This window comes from Thunnus albacares, chromosome 7, assembly GCF_914725855.1.
Source record: "Thunnus albacares chromosome 7, fThuAlb1.1, whole genome shotgun sequence".
NCBI lineage: Eukaryota > Metazoa > Chordata > Actinopteri > Scombriformes > Scombridae > Thunnus > Thunnus albacares.
This window is the reverse complement of record NC_058112.1, coordinates 4202701-4218225: the sequence shown is the minus strand read 5'-3', so window position 1 is coordinate 4218225 and position 15525 is coordinate 4202701. Positions and strand designations below refer to the sequence as shown.

The window sequence follows — 15525 nt, the reverse complement described above, 5'->3', positions numbered from 1 at the left end:
ACCCAGTAATTCTAACACATCTTTTTTTCTTTTCTTCCCCAGGTGATGCAGAATAACCACATAGCATCAGTGACCCTCTATGGTGCTCCACGGACCACCAGTCAAGCCCGACCTGAGTCCAGTAGTAGTTCCCACTGAACAAGTAACCAGAACCACATCCCATTCTGGCCTGTTCTGAATCTAGTACCTCTACTGATTGAACTTCTAACCCAGAGCCAGATTCGTAACCAAGCAGATCTAACCCAGAGCAACAAAGTTATTCTTGCCCAGCTCAGATGCTACTTTCTGAACAGAAACACAACAAACACCTAGGATAATTCAGAACAGCCAAATTCGACCTTGTATTAATCAACTTTTCCCTGGTGGGTTCTAAGAATCACTCGTCTAACCAGACACACCCAGCCCAGTCAACCCAACTCTGACTATCCCAGGACTCTGCCCAGGATTTGGTGACACGGTCGCAGTGCCGGAGCATTGACATTTTGAAATGAAACCAATAAGATCATTTCTTGGTGAAATGTGAATATCACAGTGGTTCTGCAACCTGACATGGTGAAGAAATCTGCATTCTAGTAGGGCTGAACTGTTTCCTGTTTCCATCCAGTGACTGCATCCGCCCAGGAGCACAGATGAAGAGTTTGTCCAGACTAGTTTGGATGCCATTTTCCACCAGTAAGATGTAATGGTAGCCTGTATGTGACCACAACGTCCATAACATTGTGGTGATGAAATGCACTTGCAGAAAATCCCAAAAACATCAAATATAGAGTTGTGGAGTTAATACAGCCACCACTGAAAACTGCTGTGGCCAAAGTCTCGAAACAAACGCTGGCTCGACCCACTGAATACACATCCACCAACCGCACTGCCAGCTGAACCAGTACCGCCTGACTTCCTGCCACAACTTCAGATTCAGACCGAACTGGCTCAGTCAAAACCTGGACAGATCCAAACTGCGAGAACCAAACCAAACCAACCCAACAAGAGCCATCAGAGCCAAACACATTGGAAGCTGCAGAGGACTGTAAACCAAAAACAAAAAAAACCCCATGAGAATCAAGATTTTTGTCGTAAAAGAGAAGAACCAAACACACTCAGGGTTTGGAGAGAGACGTGCCCCAGGATGTAACCCCGCTTCTTACTGGCCGGGCCAGTCCATCCAGATGTGAAGCCTCTTAAAATAGAATGATCCAAACATCCAACATCACCTTCCTCGTCCACCTTCCTACACACTCTTCCTCCAACTGTCTTCAGTGGCGCCCACAAACACACACACACACACACACACAACACAGCAGTAAACACACACAAACGGATGTTAGCATGTCTGACTTCTTGCTTACACAGACATACATTCACAGACACAAACACACACTCACTTAAAGGAGCATCTGCATGCATTTGGCTGCTGATTTTTAAATTGACATTTCAACAGACTGTAATTCAAGCACACAGGCATTTCAATCCCCTCGCTACTACAGTGTGTTCTCATATATTTCTAATACGACAGCTGGCTCATCTTTTTAGCCTTTTAAGCGAACACAAACACGGAGACATGCAGGCATGCACACAGACACAAGGATTTGCATGAACTTGACCGATATATTTGAATGAGAGGAAACTTATTACAAGCACAAACTGGCAACCTGTTTTGTTTATTCGCTAGTATGGTCCTGCATGTTGTGAGGGGCATAGACTTGGCACACAGTTTTCTTTGTTTTTCTCTGCCCTGTTTTACTCATTCACACCATTTTCATGTTGTTGTTCTTTTTTTTTTTTAAATCAATGTTTACATTTGCACTAATACACACCCTTTTACTTGATTGGTTTATTGTGCCCTATCCTCAAGAGATAGATCAAATTCGGAGAGATAGCGGTGTGTGTGAATGTGTGTGTGTTTTATCCATACGTTTGGACAGAGAAGAGGTTGTGTGCAGTCAGGCCTTCCATGTTGCACTCTTCTCCCTCTCTCTCCTCCGCGCTTTCATCTCTATACCTGACTGATGCATTGCAATTCATCCCTCAGTGATGTCTGCGTTTATTTCTTTGTTGAATTGCCAAATGCTATAGCCAAAGACGTTTCAGGATGATTTCGTTTGATCTGCTGACATTATCACTGTAATCTCTCGTCTAAACGTGTCCTGTGGAGAGAGTGTAAGCTTGTTGCCCGTCCCCCCTTTCCGTTGCATCTTTTGTTTCAAACCTGCACATCAAAGTCATCGCTGTTGTAAAGCCTCTAAATTCAGCTCCTGGTTTCTGCAATTGCTGGCAGTAAATTACACGAGACACGAATAGATGACTGATGTAAATGTTTTAAAACCAATCAGCTGTCTTTCATCCAGATTCAGTTACAGCTGGGGATTAACAATACTAACAACTAGTATGTCCCTTTTGTCAGTGTCTTATTGTACTTTGGTTATTGTCATCAGAGAGCTGTAATTTAAAGAATTACCATTATTTCTTTGTGAATTCAGTACATTTGAACCCATTTCGGAAATGGGGAAGACCATCAGTCATTCCTGCATCATAGCATGTGACTGCAGTTTGCATCTCTCCCTCCCAATATATGAATTTAAATTCTTTTTTTAATTAATTCAATAAACAGTGTATTAATTGTAATACACACATTCGCTTTTTATTGTCCCTTGATAAAATGTCATTTGTTTTTTTTTATTTTTCTCACTATTGCTGAATATATGATCTGTATGTATATGTGTGTGAAGGCATCAGGGTTGAAGTCAGGGCCTGTATACGTGACATAATGTTTCAAGTGTTAACCAGAGACAAATTTGTCTTTGTTCAGACTTAAAAGCAGTAAATAACAGTTTGGCTGCTTGCAGGTGGTTTGCAAAAGACACAGAATTTCATAAAACGGGTACGATCTTTTGTCATGAGGTGTATAGAGCAGTTTCATTTTTCATTTTGTAAGTTTCTATGACTGAGAACTCACAACCACACAAACGGCTTCTTTTTTTTCAACTTTTTGGATCTTTTTGGACTTTTTAGAAGAGTGACTCAAGGTGTCAAGCCCAAAGTTTCTGATGAATTCTTAATCAAGAGTACAAATCTTTTACAATTCATTGATGGTTAACATCATGTATCGTACCTTTAAGTCAGAAGGTTAACTAGATTATTTAATAATTCAGTGTTTTTTGACAGATGTTCTGCGGTTTCTTACCGTACAATTTACCACAAGAAGGCCAAGTTCTAATTATCTCTTAGAAATTTCGAGCTGTTCTTCCATTTTCCCATATATGGGCCCTGATGCTTATTGAGTATATGTTGATGCACAAAATGCTGTAAATAGTTGTGTGCTCTTATTCTGCTGTCTTCTTATTTTCATGATCTAACTGCTTGGCACAGACACAAACTGACTCAGGCCCCGGCTGAGTATCTTTAATATTTCCTCCTTGATTCTGATTAGATTTTAAAACTCAGGAGGAAGCATCTGCTCACAGCTGACTCATTAACAATCACTGGAAGTTTTATTGTTTTTTTTTTTGTTTTTTTTTTAATTAAATTTTATTCCAGACCACTCAGTATTGAACCTTTTTCACATGCAATGCTAAGGCTGCAAGAACACAGATGTGTTGGGTATCAGCAGACAGCCCCGCTTCAGCTCTGCTTGAACTGCTGCTGCAGGGTGTTCACGTTTGATCCACAGAACAGCAGTGAATACAGCGCTGTATTTACACAGGCAGGGAAAACAATTATCCTTCTTCACATTTGGACAGGAAGAGAGCTCTGGTAGAGATGTTTTTGTAATGTGGACAGAATCTGATTTGGAGTCTAGCTTTGGCATGATTTTGATTTTTCTTGTTTACACTAGTAAAAATATCTCTTTGGCTTTCTTGTAGCTTTCTTGTAGCCAGACTCACTCCGAAGTGATGTTATGTGGTCTCCGAAACCAGGAGACAGGGATGTTCCACGGCTTGGGTTCTTATACTGAGACCCCAAAAGCTAGAATGGTGTTTCAGGATTTAAGTCCCATTAAATGAACCAATTTTGTCATTGGGCTCCCAGGTTTAAGATGTTTCATGGCTGTCCAGGAAAGTCTGCTGAACTTGGAAACATGATGTTCCCTACTCCTGTTCTGGTTTATCCACATCTTGGTTCAAATAGAGAAACGGATGTATTATAATTGTTATGAAAGCTATATTCAAACATTTTACTTTACATTTTACAACTTGCTTTTGTGCAAGTAAATATGAGGAAAAAAAGAAGAAAAAAAACACAAAACTGTTGAACATTGTGCCTCATCTCCCACCGAGCCTGTCTTTGACTTCTGTCTCTATCTCCTCTGTAAAAAGGAATCTCCTTGTACATACAATTTGAGAATGCATTGGAACTGCATCATTGTACAGTATGTATGTGTGCGTGTCACTGAGCATAGCAACAAGCTAATGTGGTATTACAGCCGTCTCATTTACATTTTTCCGCAGAGAAAGGCAGGTTGGGTTGGGTTTCCCAAAACAACAAACTTAATGTTTTGTACTTTGTTGTTCCTCTCTGTTTTATGTGGTTTAACACCCACTACAATGTACAAATGTTCACAACCCTTAAAAGCTTGTCATGATTGTCTTTAAGCCGATCACTTGTAGAATAGATGATTTTCACAGAGGGATCCCGCCAAAAACAGAAGATGCTATTTGAAAAAAAAAAAAAAAAAAAACTAGAATGTATGCTGACAAAGAATTTTAATTAAAACCTGAAGGAAAACCATTCTTTTGTCTCCCTCCACCCTCTACTGGATTTGAATAAATTGGTCATTGCCCAAAAAGATCTCAGAGCTAACTTGAGCTTTGCTCCATTGGAAGCAGATGGGGCATAGATCATATGTAAAAACAGAAAAAGTAGAGCCAGCAGTGAATGAAGCAACTTAAGAAACTTCTTTGGGCGAATGTACGTAAATTTTTGATTCAGAACTTTTTCTCACACCTTTGACTAGATAAAATCATAACACCACAGACACACCAGGTTAAACCAAACCTAACTTTTGTCAAGTGTAGGTCCAGCCAAAAACTGGTTTTATATAAGGAACTCTTCAACACTGTTGAACGCAATTATAATCTTTACTCTACAGTACAGTTTGGTAAGCCCAGCCCAGAGAGGAGCTATAGGGTGGGTGATGGGTAATCTCACTCAAACTCAGGTGGACATATCACATCCTTGTTTTTCAAAAGTTTTAAGATGGAAAAACAAGTGAAAAATGTAATGCGGAGGTCTGTGTGGCTTTTAAATTTCAACTGTTTTTCTTTTTTTTCATTTAATGGAAGAATGAATGATTGTCATAATCAGATTGTTGTAATTTATAATGGACAGCTTCAGTTCAGTGTAATGATACTCTCATATTAACGCTTTGTATTGTCTGTACTTGGTATCATCTGTTCTGTTGCCCATCTCCCTTATTCCCCTCCAAATTTTTTTTTGTGGACTTACAGTACATTTTAAGCCCATTTCTGGAAATGGGGCAGTTATACTTAATTAAAACTTGTGAAATTCATTGGAATGTGGCGTTTTATATTTTGAATACTATAACTTTGTGTATGAAAATAAGTAGACTTATTCAGCATGTCCACTGAAAAAGGCAATAACAAAATCACATAGTGCAAAGAGGATTAGGTTGACTGAAAGCTTAAGATGAGCCGCCGCTGTGCAATCTCAAAGAACTCTGATGCAACGTCTGGACTTTTCTGAAATCAAATGCTCACTGTTCATTGACATCAAAGATCATTTTCTGTGTGTGCAACCAGGATATTAAAAAAAACAATAAAAAATGTGGATGTGAAAAAGGTTGGGAGGTTTTTATTTTTTTTAAATTTACACAACCTTGAAACTTGAAATTTAGATTGTAAATTTGACTTCAGTCAAGAACATAATCTCAACATCTGTTTTGTATTTCAGCCTGTCAGGATTATATTATTTTCCTTCTAATAAATTACATGATTTTATATTTATTTACCTTAGTTGATATTTGGCTCATTCTAGCATTCACTGGGCATGAAATTGTTGTATTATCTTCTCCTATAACACACCAAATCACAAAATGGTTGTCTGGGTTGCTGGGTATTGTAGGCACAAGACAACGTCATAGTTGGAAACTTGTGTGTCCATAACTGTCACATACAGTATCAGTCAAAAGTTTGGACACATGTACTCTTTCAAGAGATTTTCTTTATTTTTACTATTTTCTACATTGTAGGACAATATTGAAGACATCAAAACTATAAAATAAAACATATAGAATCATCAGCACAACTGATGGTCTCAAACACATTAAGAAGGCAAGAAATTCCATCAATTAACTTTGACAAGACCACCTGTTAGTTGAAAACCATTCCAGGTGAAAACCTCATGAAGCTGGTTAAGATATTGCCCATAGTGTGCAAAGCTGTCATCGAGGCAAACAGTGGCTACTTTAAGGAATCAAAAATATGAAACATATTTTGGTTTGTTTGTTAGAAACACTTTGTTGTTTACTACATAATTTCAAATGTGCTATATCATAGTTTTGATGTCTTCAGTATTTTTCTACAATGTAGAAAATAGTAAAAATAAAGAAAAACCCTTGAATGAGTAGGTGTGTCCAAATATTTGACTATTGTATTGTATGTAAATCAGCAATGGGACATACATACAGTAATCACATCAGTGAATCCCTGTGTGTGGAGGATCCTTCCACACACTTTATTCAAAAAGCAACTTATAATTGTTTTAATTAATAAACAGTCTAATGTACCAGATCCAAAACTCTAAATACCCACACTGACCAACTTTTCTGTACATTTACACTGACAGTGTGTCTGCATTCAGCCTGATGCAGTAAAGACCTTCGTGACCCCATTCCGGCAGCCACAGTCATGCATCTTATGATAAATTTATGACTTAACAATAATGTGTGTCTCCCTGAACAAGAATGGCATTTTTTGGGGCACTGACAATGAACCATGTTGTTGACTAAAACCTCTCACCAACCAGCCTCACAAGTTTTTGGCAAGATACCATTTAACCAAAAAGCACATTCTGTACACCAGGTTGATTATTTATCTGCTTAAGTTGAGCATTTGAAGTGTCATAATTATGGAACATTTTTCTAAACATCTCAAGTTTACTTTTACTTTAACATTTACTTCACTTAACATCTAAAATCAAATTAGCTGTTGTTTTAAAGCTTTCAGAATTGAAAGTTGTACTGAACAGAGTGCAAAATCTAAATTATTAAATTCAAAATGTGTGCAAGGCATAACACTATTTTTCAACTACATCCATTGTGTTCCACATGTGATCCATCTAGATCTGTGAATGTGTTTTTCTGTTGGAATGCAGTTAAATATGACTGTTTCTCTGTATAAATCTACCTTACAGCATTTTGAATTTTTTTTTAAAACATGACGGTGAATATATAAAGAGGTTTAAAGAAAAACACAAAAATTACACAAAACAAATCAAATCATTATAATTATAGTAATAACTGAAATGTTCACATGAAATGTGAAAAAAGAGTGTTCACATGCCTGACTGCGGCCTTCTCACAAACACTCAGCAGAGGTTTTGTTGCATGTGTGTGTATGTGTGTGAGTGTGTACTATGGTCCCAGCTAGCTCCCAGTGTGCAGCCGGTTTCCATTTAGGCATCATTTGTTGTTCCTCCAGGGAACAGATACTGTGACCGTCCATGTGTGCATCTATCCAGCATTAAGGGAGAAAAGAACATCTCTGCAAGTTACCTCTGATTCACATCAGACCATGAAGAGTCTCTTCTGTCTTCCCACACGCCCAGTACACAGCCATCTGCAGTCCTGACTGTCCATATAGTCCAATGAATGTCAGAATATTAACATTGCATTTACACTTCAATGGGGTTAAACCAGCAAACCACATTTCGTTATGTTGTCTTTTCGGATTGCTTGTTGCTGTGCAAACAATTACAGCACATTACATTCAAAGTCTTACATCAAATTTATGGTTAAAAAAGACACAAGACACACAAGACAATTATAATAACTTGAGAGCAATCTTTCATACAAATCCAGGTCTTGCTGCACTGCTGTTCACAAACACTGTATGAACAAACACTCTGATAGCAGAAGCCTAAATTCTCTTTGGGCTTCCTTACTGAAAAACCTGAAGCACATTTGGCCTTTGCCAATTCATTTCCCCAAAGACAATCTGCCAGGTTGGATAAAAGTTTCATATGAGTCAACTGTGCTTTTAAAAACATCACAGGGCTTTCAAGTTGGCCACATCCATTTTCTACATGCTTGGGCTCTTGCAGATCCCACTCATCCCTGCCGGAAGTCACTAATGTGTGACAAACACCTGCTTCTCACCGTAGTCAGTCTCCTCTCCTGCATCTCCCACCTTATCCTTCCACCTGAAGGGCCAGGACGTTGGGCTGGTCCTGTTGTGGCAGCTCAGTTTGGGGTCATGCAGCAGGTTCCACATGAGCCAGATCTGGGGCACACTGAGGCTGTGAACAACCATGAGTTCCCGGTAGAAGCAAGGGTCAAATGTCTGAAGGTGGGGTGCTGCAGACGGTCGGGGAATTCCAAAAGTCCGAAAGCCCCGGTGGCGAGACGGTTTAACGCCAATCAGCTGGAGGCACATTCCCAGAAAGACATCATCAATGGGGAACAACTCCACCTAGAGGTAAAAAAAAAAATTGTATATCAAAGAATTCTTAAAAACAGACACACTAAGTTGTTAAAATTTATTTTTCTAACTTTTAAGTACCTGTTGACAGGCAGTGCTAAGTCTCCGAGCTGTATGTCCAGACATGACAAACCCTCCTCCCCCAGCATAAGATGGGTACAAACCCCCTCCATACATAAACTCTGGTACGTAATACTTGGAACTTCGGCGTCGAATGGGTTTAGCATGGACAATAATATCACCAACAAAGAGATCCTCATCTGACTTTTGACCTTGTAGCATCTCTAGTATGTTTTCTATGTTCACATACACATCAGCATCACCCTTGAAGATGAACCTGTATGAGAAATCATAACAGGAAAAGACAAGAAAGACATCAGGTATGAGTCACATAATGCTAGGAATTAGCTCAACTCATGATTCAGATTAGTTTTATGGAGACTGACTCGACATGAGGACAGCTGCTGTTGATCCATTCCAGAAAGTGTGTTTCCTTCAGTGTCAGGTTGAAGAAGGTATCCTCAAAGTCCCACAGCAGAATGTCCCTATAGGTTTCACTCTCATAGGCCAGGAGCCGATCCCACAGAGGCAAGGCAGTCCGATTCCTAGGAACACCCAGTAGGAAAAGAGTACGGATGGACACACCATTTTTGAAATGTCCTTCTTTACCCCAGGTCCGACGTACCACCTGAAAGAATTAAATGTGGAGAGAGAGAGATTATTTTGTTGACTAAGAAACTGACTGAGTGAATAAAACATCAGCTCAGACCTGTGTTAATTGATTGACAGCAAAAAGTGTTGTTAACACATGAAGTCGACATGGTGAATAGTTGTTTACATATCAAGCAGACAGAGCAAAATTAACATTCCTTTGGGGTCATAATGGTGTCCAATATTCATTCTCCTAGTTCTGTTTTGATCTCCACCAAGTCCTGAGGGAAACATCTGGCCCTTCAGCTGCTAAATGCTCTACTCTGTTCACCAGCCAATAGCTAACTTTGTGTGAGCTGGAAAACCAAAACAATGAGCTGAAAGACGTGAAAACGCTGCCATTTGAGGCAGTGGAACAAGCTGTAAACACAACACTTACATATTATAAACATGTAAAGTTGTTATGGCAAACTAATTTTTATTTCACCTGATGAACGTAAGTCCAATTTCAAGCTCTCTCTCTGTTTTGGTTTCCACCAACTCCTGAGAGAAATATCTGGCTCTTGAGCTGCTAAATGCTCCACTATGTTCACCAGTTAGTCGCTAACTTTGTCTGGCTGCCGTTTGGTGCTGAACAGGGAGAGTTCAGTGGGTTTATCGGAGCTTTTTCACAGAATACATCTGCCCGCTGCATGTAGAAACAACACTGATGACAGCGGTGAACCAAAACTGCAGAGTTGCGGGACGGAAAACAAAAAAACAAAAACAATGAGCTGAAAGACACTAAAAAGAGCTGAGGGCAACTGCAGAGTCCGGTGATAATTCTCTGTGGGTTCATTATTACTTGGGACCCCTTTCACATTACATGTAGGCATTTAATCCATGTTATTATCCAAACAACACAGCTTAATTACTTCGCTGATTCACAGCAAAAGTTTTAGTGGCTAATATTTTTTCTGGCAAAGGCATATTTTACCTGCCGCTTATCAAAATCCGCAGCAATAGATTTCACTGCGATGAGCATGTAGGGAGCAGTGGTAGACCCTCTTCCTCCTCCTCCTTCTTCCTCTGCTCCAATGTGACATTTTTCTGGCTGGTCTATGAGCAGCTTAAAGTTTCTGTTATCCTTCTCTCTCAGATAGCTCTCAAAGTCAAATGGTGGCAACGTGGGTAGAGGATTGCCAGTGGCCTTGGTCGGCACAACATTCTTCTGTCGTGACCTGGATTTTCCCTTAGGTTTGACCTGAGGTTTGGATTTGGGCTGAGGAGGTTTAGACTTGGACTGGGGCCTGCATGCAGGCAGCTGTGGCTCTGAAGGGCTGGATGGTAACTGCTAATTAGGAGAAATGATGTAAGACAGAGGACATTTATTAAAACAAATGTCATTTCAATGAACGTATTATAAATTTAGCGACTATGTGCAAACATGCATAAGTAGTGAACAAAAATAAGAAAGCTAAAAAGCTAAAATAACACTGAAGATATCACCATAATTTCTGTTTATACTGCTTCATGTTTATCTCTTAATGGTTCATATAAAACATCATACTGATGCACTCAGTATGAATGTTCATGCAACACATACTGCTTGTGGATTTCAGCTCATCATTGCAAAACACCAGCAGACAGTATATGAGTATATCTCCACACTCACTGCTGTTTCTCTGTGAGCACAAAGAGCATCATTTCTTTAAGTGGGGTGTGAGCTACACTAACAAATAATGATTTCCTTTCAACAACTTCAGGTCAACATATCACATCCAACCCTGGTCTGGTTTCACTAATTCGTCACAGAAGTCTTCTTCACATCATCCTGCAAAGTCATCTCTGCCTTCACTTATCACTTGAAACACTTACTTTCTAACAGTCTCTGCAAACCAGGATAACGTTACTTTTTGTCATGTGATGTAAAATCAACCACAACATAATGACACCAAATACAGATGGAAACTGATGGCTTGACAAATGTGTGAAATGAGAATAATGACCCAAATTTAAAAACCTATTTGATATAAATGTATCCTGGTAAATTCTACATTACCCACGTTTTCTTGAAACTCACCAGATTAGGGTGATGCAAATCGCAACAAGTTGTATAGTGGTGCAAATTCATATTTTACTGTCGAAACAAGTGTACATGCAAGGTTCAACGCACTTATTATTCAGTTCCATAGTCTGCCCATATCTTCATGCTGTATTCTTACAACCACATTGCTGTGGTTCAGCAGTGAAGCCACTTGCACAGATGAAATGGTATTGAAATTTTTGCTTATTGTACAGTGTTTTCCAATTTCCAGCTGACAGCCTCTGGTTAGTATTATTCATTGGTGACCCCTTGCTGTTCCCTCTAATATTTCCAGTGGCACACCAGTGTGTCGCAACACAAACTTTAAAAACAATGACCTTAAAGCAGCGTTAGTTGATTTTTTTGGCCACTTGGGGGCAGCAGAACAAGCTGTAAACACAACACTGATATATTATTACATTATAAAGTTGTTACGAATGTCTCAGATGTGTGAAAAAACAGTTGGCTATTTACACATCCAGCAGACACAAAATAACATTAGCATTCATTTAGAGTCGTGTTTCTACAATAGTACAATATTCACTCCATTTGTTTTAGTCTCTACCAAATCCTGAGGGGATTATCTGGCTATTTGGCTACTCCACTATGTGGATCATTTAGGTGTATCAGAGGTGTATCAAAGCTTTTTTGCTGAAAATAGAAGCTTACTGCATCTGAAACCAAAGCTCATGAGAAAGATGAGACTGAGCCAAAACATTAAAGTTGTGGGCGGTGAGCAATGAGCTGAAAGATGCTAAGAAGTGATAAAGGGAACTGCAAAGTTGGTGGTAATTCAATGTGAGTTCATCACTACGAGCAACCCCTTTCACATTATACATTGTCCTTTGATGCAATGTTAGTATAAAATGTGCTGCTTTAAATTTCTAGTAAAAACATTATACTTACACCCATCATACACATAATACATTATACTATGAATGAAGCTACTCTGATTCTGATACCTACATGCAAACATGCACATGCACATGCACGCACACACACACATTCATAAACTGTATCAGATCAGGTCATACCCCTGGAGACTCCTGGCCAACTTTGGCCCCGTTGGCTCCCAGCAGGGTTCGGCTGGAGCTGGTAGAGCTATGGATCTCCAGCTTCCACTCAGGTCTGTCCCACCCAGAGGACACCAGGACCTGGAGAGAGAATTTTGTGGGACATTGGAAAAGGACAGGTAATTTGTTAAGACTTGATAAGTACTTTATGATAGGGAGAGGTTTGTGCACTATAGCAAAGCAAAACTTTAGATACTGCCTTGTGGTTGTATGCCTCCACCAACTGGCTAAGTTGCAGTTTACATCCATGTCTGTCCAGACTCACATAATATTAGTAGTGAAAACTTTGAAGGAATTTAATAAAAGGTATTAAGTGTATTTTCCTTGTATGTGTTCACATGTTTGGCCAATAACGCTGATTCTGATGGAACACAAAGTTGTAGCCATGACAGTAGACGATGCTTCAGATATGGATGTTGCTGCAAAGTGGGTGTGTAGTAAAGTGGGTGTGTCACGCAGATAGACCTTTCTCGAAAACACAATGCCTCCGACCACGGCTCTCGCTGGCACGAAGGCATAACTATCTAAATCTAGCCACTCCTGTGCTGTGACTGGTTCTGTCCTTACCTGGCGGGCGTACAGCAGCAGGCAGAATAGCACCAGTAGCAGCATCGTGCACATCACATCTCCCTTCACGTGGAGGATCCTCCTCATCATTACCATCTTCCTCAGCATCTTCTGAAGACACTGACTTCAGTTAAGTATTGAACAGGAATGCATTAGAAAGGGGCAGCTGCAGTTTATACTGCATCTCAGCTTGGAGGGGTTCACCACTTTTATCTGGGTTTGTAGGCTACTCTGCTGAGTCTGAAAAAGAGATACGAGGATATTCCTCTCCCCTCTCTGCTGCATTGCCAAATTGTACCTCGAACTTCACAGTTTGTCTGTAAAAACACATCTTATTGGCTCCTTCGTACATATCACTGGATCCATTGTGTCGGTCTTCATCCTCCCCTACTCCTCAGGCAGCAGTGGACATGTGCATCCTGGACAATAAAAGCAACAATCAAAGCTATAACCAAGACAACACAACAAGCAGGAAATAATAGCAATGTGAAAGTGAATAGGATTTGGTTGAAGTCCTTAAATACTGAAATGAAACATAAACTATTCAGCACCTTATTGCTTGTCCCCTCCTCAATACTTTCACTTTACTGAGGAGGTAGAGCCATAAATCAATACAGTCATTTGTTTCTGTACAGGAATCACACTTGTGTTGTCTTGCATACTTATTATTACTTTTATTATTCCGTATGTTTCTTTGCTCGTCTGTAACTCAAAAACCATCCAACCAACAAATACCGTTCTTATATCAAACTGTGCACAATTATGCGTAAATGTATGCAAATGTAGCATACATTTGACATTTCTGCATATTTAATACATATTCAACTACTTTTTGATGTATTAAAATAAGAATACATAGACTTCCATTGTATTTATAAGTCTGCCACTGTGTACAGTAGAAACTCCATTCAAATGTAATAATGCTCAGTGTGACATGTTGATCAAACGTTATGGTTTATGAGTGATAAAATAGATGGAAGTTAATGAAGCCCCATCTGCTCCCATTGTATTTATAATACAGCAATTTTAGAGCAATTTCAACTTCATTCAGTCTCCACATGCTTATCATCCCTTTATGAACTCATGATTACAACATTACAACATATGTTAAGCCAATGAGCTGTTTTCAGTTCCAGTATGCTACTGAATTTACAGTAGCAACTTCATGCAAGTTTCCAAATATTGACTTCAACATGCAAATGAACTGTGATGGACCATATCATTCTAGAAATTATATTTTTTTCCAATGACATTTTCTCCCCTCCGCTCCCCTCCCCTCCCATCCCCACCCCTCTCTTCCCCTCCCCTCCTCCTGTGTCAGCAACTCTCCTGTTAGCAGCAGTTTTTAGGCTCCAAGGGCTTTGGGGGGAAACAGGCTTTAAGATGCCACCAGAGTAATTAGCTGCTGGCTATATTAAAGAATGAGACGACCCAACAGACGTGTGATGTGTAATGTGATTTCATGTATTCAGTTATCAGTGTCTTTTTTAATTTTCTTTTTTTTTTTTTTTTTTTTTTGTTGTTGGTGGAGCACCTGTCCCCCAAAATGTCTGTGCACGGCCCTGGTTATACTACACTAAGAACATCAAATGCATATAATACTAAACTACTGCAAAACACAACAGTGCAAAACCAAACTATTCAGTTTGTCAGCTGACAGCAGTCACACACATATTTTCTTCAGGAAATACTCCTTTCCAAGTTTTATTTATTACAACGACTACTTAGATTTTCAAATGATCATTATTTACTTCCCAGCATAGTTTTTTTTTTTTGACAATTTAGAGTTCAAAAGTTGTCTTGGCATTTGTATGAAAAATGACTAAATTTGGCTAAAATGTTATTGATAAAATGGCAATAACTACTCCCATCCCAGTCCGTTCAGGAGGGGGAGTGTCTTATGTAAGTGAACATGATGGTACCGTCTATTTCAAAGAACACTGTGTCCCAACATTGATGTCATTTGGAGTAAACATGTCTAAATGTTGATGAAAATATTTTTGAAAAATATATTTTGAAAAACTTTTGAAAATATTTAACTCCTGAGTTATATACGTGACTCATATTGGTCACAGAGCACACATTTCCAGACAAGCAGGACTTTTCGCACAAGTTACGCAGAGAAGCTCATTTTTCGCCATGCACATCCTTCATATTTCACTGTTTCAACAACGGACATGTCCTGTTTTATAACACAAACGTTTATGAAATGATCGATGAGTAGTGTAAGTCATGCAAACTTACCAGACGAGACGGAGGAGGGGTTCAAACTGAAAACATATGTGCTCTGGGTGTCTGAAACTGCGGCGGAGGCTCAACTTTGCAAACTGCAGCCTGAAGAAAACTGGCTTCCGAAGTTTGCGGAGAAAATGATTCAGCGATAAAAGAGGAGAGAGCAGCCCAGATGCTGTGTGTATGCGTGTGTGTGTGTCTGTACCTGGACAGAAGATAAGACTGTACCTCTCTGTCAGACCTGGCACTGATGAGCCTCTCTTTACGAGCTACTGCGCTCTTGTTG

At 39.4% G+C, this 15525-nt stretch overlaps 2 protein-coding genes across 6 annotated transcripts in view; one reads left to right on the top strand and one right to left on the bottom strand.

Moving 5' to 3' along the window:
• phaf1 (phagosome assembly factor 1) overlaps positions 1-5503 on the top strand; it is an 18493-nt gene extending 12990 nt beyond the window's left edge. For both annotated transcript variants that reach the window (XM_044356046.1, XM_044356045.1), the window contains exon 17: positions 43-5503. In XM_044356046.1, coding sequence (XP_044211981.1) covers positions 43-138 — 96 coding nt within the window. In that variant the 3' untranslated portion in view covers positions 139-5503. The remainder of the gene's footprint in view (positions 1-42) is intronic.
• Positions 4940-15525, bottom strand: b3gnt9 (UDP-GlcNAc:betaGal beta-1,3-N-acetylglucosaminyltransferase 9). 4 transcript variants are annotated; one of them, XM_044356048.1, is made up of 9 exons: positions 15445-15525; positions 15252-15355; positions 13263-13426; positions 13008-13127; positions 12402-12521; positions 10279-10635; positions 9098-9339; positions 8733-8988; positions 4940-8642 (listed from the first exon to the last, which is right to left on the bottom strand). In XM_044356048.1, exons 3-9 carry the CDS (start codon positions 13290-13292, stop codon positions 8301-8303), a joined length of 1467 nt encoding a protein of 488 aa, XP_044211983.1. In that variant the 5' UTR covers positions 13293-13426; positions 15252-15355; positions 15445-15525; the 3' UTR covers positions 4940-8300. The 4 variants fall into 4 exon arrangements, with proteins under 4 accessions (XP_044211983.1, XP_044211982.1, XP_044211985.1 ...); XM_044356047.1 differs by having other exon boundaries at positions 15252-15351; positions 15445-15516; XM_044356050.1 differs by having other exon boundaries at positions 10279-10632; positions 15252-15519.

What these genes read in the sequence shown, in the direction of transcription:
- b3gnt9 (XM_044356048.1), bottom strand. Translation starts at nt 13,292, where the DNA reads ATGCAGCAGAGAGGGGAGAGGAATATCCTC. An exon ending in GAGGGGAGAGGAATATCCTC is followed by an intron (nt 13,128 to 13,262) that starts GTATCTCTTTTT and finishes AACTGAAGTCAG; the next exon opens with TGTCTTCAGAAGATGCTGAG. An exon ending in TTAGCACTGCCTGTCAACAG is followed by an intron (nt 8,643 to 8,732) that starts GTACTTAAAAGT and finishes TTTTACCTCTAG; the next exon opens with GTGGAGTTGTTCCCCATTGA.